Source organism: Ixodes scapularis, unplaced genomic scaffold, assembly GCF_016920785.2.
Source record: "Ixodes scapularis isolate PalLabHiFi unplaced genomic scaffold, ASM1692078v2 PGA_scaffold4__175_contigs__length_147842914, whole genome shotgun sequence".
NCBI classification, from domain to species: domain Eukaryota; kingdom Metazoa; phylum Arthropoda; class Arachnida; order Ixodida; family Ixodidae; genus Ixodes; species Ixodes scapularis.
Genome location: NW_024609879.1, coordinates 68184741 through 68192887, shown reverse-complemented (window position 1 = coordinate 68192887; position 8147 = coordinate 68184741). Strand labels below are relative to the sequence as shown.

General features: G+C 47.9%; 1 protein-coding gene across 1 annotated transcript; it reads left to right on the top strand.

Moving 5' to 3' along the window:
- Positions 1-5854: 5854 nt before the first annotated feature.
- LOC120841641 lies at positions 5855-7393 on the top strand. The gene has a single exon (XM_040212577.2). It carries the CDS (start codon positions 5933-5935, stop codon positions 7391-7393), a length of 1461 nt encoding a protein of 486 aa, XP_040068511.2. The 5' UTR covers positions 5855-5932.
- The last annotated feature ends 754 nt before the right edge of the window (positions 7394-8147 follow it).

The window sequence follows — 8147 nt, the reverse complement described above, 5'->3', positions numbered from 1 at the left end:
TTGTGCCTTTACCTACGGCTTCACGCACATTGTACTCGCAAAACACATCTGCACGGCGCCGAAACGAATCTTGACCGGTATCCAAGGGTGAGAACGCACACACACGCACCAAGCGTCCTTGGCACAGACGTGCCAAGGAAGCTTTGATTATACCGCGAGACCGGCGAAACTTGCTTTCGACGAGTTTTGCCTTTTTCCTGGGGTACTGCGCTTTCGTAAAATTGTCCACGTGTTTACAACGACAAGTCTCAGCGGTTGCACAGGGTCTTAAAAAACTTCTTCGGTGAATGGCAACGAACGAGTAGAAAACTTGTCTATAACACGCTGCCGCCAGCCTCTGCAACGCTAGCAAAACCGCAAATCATCTACGAGCAAGATGGCCGTCCGGTGGCTTCACTCGCCCTGCAGCGAAGAAGCGGGAAAGCGCGATCCAGCGGTTGTCATAGATATCAGTGTTCCGTCGTGTTTCGCTTGACCTTGGTGCCTTATAAGGCAACTGACTCAAAAGCAACGCTTGGATTTCGTGCTGTTGTGCTCAAAGGACAAATGCTTGAAGAAGTTTCGCAATCAATACCGAAGTGAGTACTGTTGCAGGTCATTTTGGAAGAGAAGCATCTGGAAAGTGGTTTAGGAGTTTTGGGGAAGTGGGCAGCATTGCCAACACGACGCACGTCATCGCCAGCATACCTGAAGAAGAACAGCTATTCTACGGGATCATGGAGGCGTTCCAAGCAGACCCGCATCTGTCGACGAAGAGAGCAGCACATTTGATTGGCCTCTCCTACTTTACTGTGCGCCGGATGCTTCATCAGTATGATATAACATAATATAATATACCTTATTTTCTGGCAGTGTCCAAAAACGGCCACGAAGGCCTCCTTATTGGTACACTATAAGCAAGATAACCCTTACATTAAAGATGCATCTGTCTGTTGAGGCACAGGTTGAGGCACAGGTTAATGAATACTAGCCACAAAATTAAGAAACGCAATACACACATATATCAAGACGCTACAGATAACACAAAGAGCTAAAATCAAAAGAAAACACAGTGCTAGAAACGCAAACAAAATTTCCCACTCTATAAGTGCTTCACCATTTTTAAAAACCTGTCTGCGTAGATGCCAAGATCAGGAAAAGAAAGCTCGTTATAAAGCCAGCCTACATGGTGTTGGTTCTGCCTGAGCTGAAGCCTCAGGTCTATGAGCGACGGCTGTAATTCTGCCTCGAGGAGATCTGAGGATCGGGTCCATCTCCTCCCATCTAAGCATTCTTCTGGTCACAAAGGATGCAGTGCTTCGCATTCGAGGGGAGGCGTGCTCACGGAACTGCCGTCCCTGGAGCAGCTACAGCCCGCGCTCGACAATTGAGAAGTGCACTTTAATCGCGGACGCTTCCTGTAACGGCCAAGTCGGCGTCGTGCGAATGTTTCAAATAAAATAAAAGCTATATCATCAACAATAGTTAGGACAATGGGCACAACTTAAAACCGAGAAGCTTCTCTTGTTTTAGTTCGATCCAGGTGGCCCAATATATATTTTTTTTGGCCTGTCAAACTTTTTTTTTATAAATGTTCCTCATGTTTGTATACTTTTGTTTTGTCACTGACAAATTAATAATATTATTAATATTATTACTATTATTATTATTATTATTACTAAGTGAGGCCATTACTCTTGGTTTGCTGGTATCTCGATAAAATGGTGGTCAGACCTGGATAATTATCCTGCCCTATCGAAGAATCAGGGTGACTATTGGGTCATTCCACGTGAAACGTCCCAGACGTTGCGCTCGACCACCTCCGATTTCAAAAAAAAGAAAATTCATGGGCTTCGGCCGCAATGTCCGTAGCCATACTTTAAAATAGTTTTGACGAAAAAAAAATTTGTGATGACGTGAGCGCAATTTTAATTTTTGAAAACAGCGTGAAACTAGGCATCATTCAATAATTTACGAAAAATCTGCCTTTTTATGAAACACCCAACAATATTTTTTTCTTAAATTTGCACGGTTTTCGGCTTATAATGTGGTTGAGTTTGTGCAGTTTTCTTTAATTTAAATATTTTTTATATTACATAATTTTATTCAAAAATAATCATTTTTGTCATTTTATTAAAAAATATATAATTGCCCCCGGGACCTAATATAACTAACTTTTTACTGGTTGCCCTCTAGGTGTATAACGTATAAAAATATTTTAAACCGCTCAATTAAACATCTTGCAGTGAAAAAAAAAAATCCTGAATTTGCCAAAAAGCGCGTTTTGACGCATAAACAGCCGTTTATTCCACCCTGAGGTGGTCCAAGTAAAAATACAAAATATGGTGGCTTTGGAAGAACAATTTATCGTCTTTTGATTCTGAAAGTTTAATCAGAGTAATTTTTGTTTAAAGCGAGAAAACAATTTTTGAAGTTGAACTCTCGCACCACTACCCGGCGTCGCTTCTTAACGCCTCTTCGCCGCACAGCACGCCACCTGCGAGAATAGCCGACGCGATTAGGTCCAAAGAAACAACGGAGTTTGCTGCCCGCTTCCCCTCGTCCCTCTTTTCTGGCTGTAAGGGAAGAAACGGCGGGTATTGTGTACTAGCGCGAAACACATGTACGACGAAACCGTCCGATCCGACGTGCGGACTGCCGGAATGACCTTGGGGGGAGAGGATTTTCGTAGCATCGGAGAACGTTGAAAACCCTCGCCTCCGACCGTCGTATTGCGCGGTCGGACGTCGGATCGGACGGTTTCGTCGTACATGTGTTTCGCGCTTAATCGGGGGTGCCGCCAGCGCGTCGCCATAGCAGGCCCGTTGTGCCCATTGTACCCGAGGGCGGCTCCTCATACTCCGAAACGCGATGCCTAATCGACAGGCGGCATCAGCTGACGTGGACTTCTTCACGCCATGCCAAAGGTCCCACGGCGACCTCCGATTCCTAAAATAAAATCAATGGTACTTCATCATAATGTTTGTGGTGCTTCTCTAAAATATTTTTGACGAGAAACAAATTTCATAGGGTGATGGCGGTTTGAACTCGTAAAAAAGGAGTGAAACTATGAGTCACTTATTAATTGATGAAAATGACGATATTTTTATAGAACAGTGGACTATTTTTTCCTAAAAACCACATGGTATTTTGATTGTTGTGTAATAAGGATCATGGATATTCGCTTGAAGCAATTTAAAAAAAAAGTAATATATGAGAATTTTAGTTTTTTTGATAGTTTGGTTACAAACTATCTCGTTGCTGCAGGTGATTAAAAATTATTATTGGAAACTATGTGAATATGCTGCACACAAAAAGTTTCGGGCCGTACAACTAAATATCTTGCAGAAAAAACAACTTAATTTGTGCAAAATTTCGTGCTGCCGTTTAAAGAGCCGTCAATTCTGCCTTGAGGTGGTCGAAAGAAAAATGCGAAACATGGCGACTTTTACAGAAGAGTTTATTGCCTTTTATTCTTGAAAGTTTAATTAAAATAATTTTGTTCTAAACACACAAAAGAAAACATTTTGAAGTTGAGCTTTTACGTCGCAACCTGGTGTCGTTTCTTGTGCCTCTTCTCTGCACAGCACGGCACCCTCGTGCCCGGCGAAGCGTGCGACTGTGTAACGGTGGGCCCACGCAGGTAGGGAGCAGGACCTTGAGCTGTCGTGTACATCTCGGTAAAAAGGGGCTGTTTTTCACTCTTGTTGCTTTATGGCTTTTCCCATTTCGACCGTTTTACGCGGCGATGTCCTCCTGTGATTTTCCAGTGTCTTGACGTCAGGAGATGCTGAGCGATGCCGGTTCAGAGCATCCATTAGTAAGCTAGCTGTTTCCTACATACAGAACCCGATCACTCTCTCTTGTTAACGTCAGGACAGATGTAAAAATACTCCAAAAGCCGGGAGACGTCATAATTAAAATAAGAACGCCGACTTGACCTAACAGAAAAAACAACTTCATTAGACGTTTCGCCTCCCATGCGGGAGGCATCATCAGTAGTTACACAGCAAATGCATGGTTCAACCTAAACTCAACGCTATTTATCACGAATGTCCGTGTAAGCTTCGTGGAGAGGGCCGCGGTTTTTGTTGCACACGGATGTGTCCCTGCGAAGAAACCACGATTCTAGAAGCTTTCGGGGCCCCCATCTGTCCTCTCTCGCCAAGGTCGTCGCGGCCGGAAAGTCGAAAGAATGCCCCATTGTCCACGCATGGTCCACCAGTTCAGTCTTCAGTCGCGTCGCGTGGGATGCGTACGTGACGTCACGCTTGTGTTCTATGAGTCTGGTATCTCTCCTCCGTCCGGTTTCACCAATGTAGGACGCTGGGCAGTCATTACCGGGGATCTTGTAGATAACGCCTTTTTGGACGTTCGCCGGGGTTGGGTCCTTTGGTTTGGAAACGGAATTTCCAATAGTTCTGTATGGCTTGAAAACAGTTCGGATGCCAAGGGGCCTCAAAGAGCGACTAAGAGGTTCGGAGACTCCTTTGACATGGGGGATGCACACTACATTCTTATCTCTTTCCCTTTCGCACGGTTCCACATTTTGTTTCATTTTGTTTTTGACCTCGTCAACAAAACGCCTCGGGTAGTGACGTTTCACCAAAGCTCTCTGTAAATGAGTCATCTCATTTGCGCCATGGAGCTCATTAGATGACACGGTATTTGATCTCTGTACAAACGATCGCAATACTGATTTCTTGTGTTGCACTGGGTGATGGGACAAAAAATCCAAAAAATTATCTGTTTCACATGGTTTGCGGTACACCCCCGTTTCAATCCTGTGGTTCGGCTCGCCTGTCCTTATTACAGATACATCTAGGAAGGGCAATTTGCCCTGCTGTTCTGCCTCGCAGGAAAACTGTATCGCGGGGTGAACACTGTTTAGCTCCCGGTGGAAATCATTAGCATGACTTTTATCTAAAATGACGAAAGTGTCATCCACATATCGGCGGTAAAATTTGACCGGGAACAGAACTTTTTTCAGCACTTTCTCCTCAATATGCTCCATAACGAGATTGGCAACACTGACGGCCCTACTGAAAAAAACCATTTGGCGCCCATATGAAAATAAACGGGTCCATACCGGTAACCGTTTAACCATACTGGTCACCAGTTTGTCAAAGGGGTCGCCCGTATGGCTCAAAGGGGTCCCCCGTATGAGCCATAACGGTCACCTATTTGGCAAACGGGGCGCTCGTGTGGGCAAATGGGCGACTCGTTTGGGCAAAGTTGTCGCACGTTTGCTCAAACCGGCGACCATGTTGCAAACTGCACCGGTTTAATCAAACGGCTCTCCGGAGCCCGTTTGATATTGAACGTACAGATCGGCGGCGTGGGCACGCCTAGCGTTTCAGCCGTGGCAGCCAATGTTTTCCGGAAGGCTGGGAGCGCCGGTTCATCGATTTCGGATCGTCCGCGTAATGCAAGTAATTATATTTATATTTCAATTGCGCTGATTTTCGATTATACTGCAACTAAAACTAACACCTTTTTTTTTTTTTTTTTACGTAAACGCGCGACGTTGGTGAGCCGATATTTTTGACAGACCTTTAATACTTTGTCCATCTTTGTTGCCTCAATTTACTTATTCAGCTCGAATCTCTCTCGCAGAAGACCCGACCGCGTGAAAGAATGTACGTCTAGACTCCGTTTCACTTTAGAGGGCGCTGCGAGCGGTGGTCGGAGGCGGACGTGTGTCGCGTCGGCTCCGCGTTACTGTGCTCATTTGTGCGGTGTTTCTGGCTCTATTTTCTTGAAAGTGGTGTCAAAGTGTCCGGCTCGTCGAGAGAAACTCATCGATATCGGTGGTGAGTCATTCCATCGATTTATTGGGACTTTACGGACTTGGAAAGCTGGTGACGGCGAGGCGGGGGCAGTTAGGCCTAACCGAGTACGGGAAGGTAGGCCTAACACCGGCGTGGTGGCGACGGAGGTGCAAGGGGACGGCATGGAGGCTGATGTCGGCCGGAATACTGGGAATATGGTCGTGGAAGTGCCCGGAGAAGAATTGGATCCGGAGGATTGTGCGGGTTGGATGAAAGTGCGCACGAATGGAAGATCGGACGGCTCTGCGGAGGCTAGACCTAATTCCCAAGTGGCCAGGCGGGTGATAGAGAGAATAGAGAGGGGAGCCAAGATGCCGAGGGTATTGCCCCGGGAGGCCATTAAGGTGATCATGAGGCCAAGAGGAGGTCTGGATCTGTCCAGGGTGTCTATCGTGAAAGTGATGTGTGCGATTGGCAAGGCGGCGCGTGTGGAGATGGAGGATATGGGCAAGGATACGTTATGCCCGAATGTTCAACAGAACATTGTGGTGGTGTGCACTGAGGATGAACAGCGGGCTAGGAGATATGCGAACGTGGAGGTGTTGGTGGTGGAAGGGAAGAGCTTCGAGACGAAGGCGTACGTGGCGGCTCCGTATGGGACGACGAAGGGAGTCATCAGAGGTGTGCCGTTGGAGCATTCGGCGGAGGACATTGACAGGAACGTGGTGGGCCCGAGGAATCCGACTGCGAGGGCGACACAGCGCATTGGATCGTCGGCTACGGTCATTGTGGTATTTGAAGGTGAAGTGGTGCCAAGACAAGTGTATTATGGTGGAGGAGTTTTGAGATGTTCTTTGTATAGGAAGCATTTTGAGGTCTGTTTTGTGTGTGGGAGGGTAGGACATCGCTCGGATGTCTGCCCTACCCCGGAGATGAAGCGGTGTATGGGGTGTGGGGTTAGTGGGCAACAGGAGCACGAGTGCACCCCTAGGTGCAAGCTATGTGGGGGACAACACGTGACCGGGGATAGGGTGTGTAGGAATAGGTTCCGCACACCGTATATTGTACGGAAAAGGTTGTGGGAACGTAAAGAGTTGGATCATGAGTCGAGAGGGGGCTCCCTTTCCGGTGCAGGGGCTCTGAGGGGAGAAGATTTTCCGGACTTGGGAGGGTCCAGGTCGGTTTCGAGGGAAAGGGGGGATAGTAGGTCGAGAAGTAGGAGCAGAGGGGAGGAAAGACAGGTGTCATGGGCACAGGTGGTGAAGTCGGATGATGAGGAGATGGAAAAGCTCAGGGAGGATAATAGGCGGCAGGCCGGGGAGATCATGGAGCTGAGGAAGGAGAACAAAGGGCTGATGGAGAAGGTTGAGGAGCTCACCGGGGTTATTAAGCAATTGGCGGCTAAGGTGGAGAAGATTGCGGCGGAGGGGGAGCCTTCTCATCTGGGGGCGCCACCGGCTAAGAGAAAGAGTGCGGGGGGTGGAGGTGGTAATGATGTGTCGGGAATGGAGAAGCAGATAATAGATTTGAATGAGAGGGTGGTGCGGCAGGAGGGAGGGTTGAGGAAGGTGAATGAGAAGTTGGATGAGGTGGCAAGGGTTGTCATGGGGATTGAGTCGTTCTTAACACAATGGAAGAAGTAGTTAAGGTTTGGGTTTGGAATTGCAATGGATACAAGGGCAGGAAGGCGGTGCTTCAGCAATATGTGCAGGCGGCAGAGGAGAAGCCGGTTGTCATTATGTTACAGGAGGTGGGGCCGAATGATGTGGGGCTTTCGGGATACGTGGCCTATGGGGTGAAGGTAGTGTCAAAGGGGGGTAGGAGGGGTGTTTGTACGTTGGTTAGACGGGGGTTGCCGGTGGTGGAAGGGAAGTTGGAGGGGGAGAAGAATGTGGAGTTTCTGGCCTTGGAGGTGGTGTTTGGCAAGAGTGGTGTTTGTTTGTGTAATGTGTACAACAGCCCAAAGTATGGGAGGCAGAGGTTTGGGAAACTTTTCAGGGAATGTGTGAGATGGGCTGGGGACGGGGGCCTGGTGGTGGCTGGGGATTTCAATGCGAGACATGAGGAGTTTGGGTATGTGGACAACACGGCTAAGGGGAGGAATTTGTTGAGGGACTCAGAGGATGTAGGCTTGATTTTGGTGTCGGATTCTCGGCATCCCACGTTGATGGCTAAGACGGCGGTGCAGAGAGAGACGATGCCGGATTTGACTTTTGTTAGGGGGGTAGATGTGGAGTGGAGAAATACGGGCATGGATTTGGGCAGTGATCACAGGGTAGTAGAGGTTTTGGTACATTTGGAGGGCAGAAGAAAGGGGAAGAGGAGGCACAAGGTGGTGGATTGGGGCGCCTTTAGGAGGGGTGGTGATATGGGGGGGGTTGTCGATGTGAAGGGGTG

Coding starts and splice junctions, on each gene's coding strand:
- LOC120841641 (XM_040212577.2), top strand. CDS start 5,933: ATGGAGGCTGATGTCGGCCGGAATACTGGGAATATGGTCGTGGAAGTG.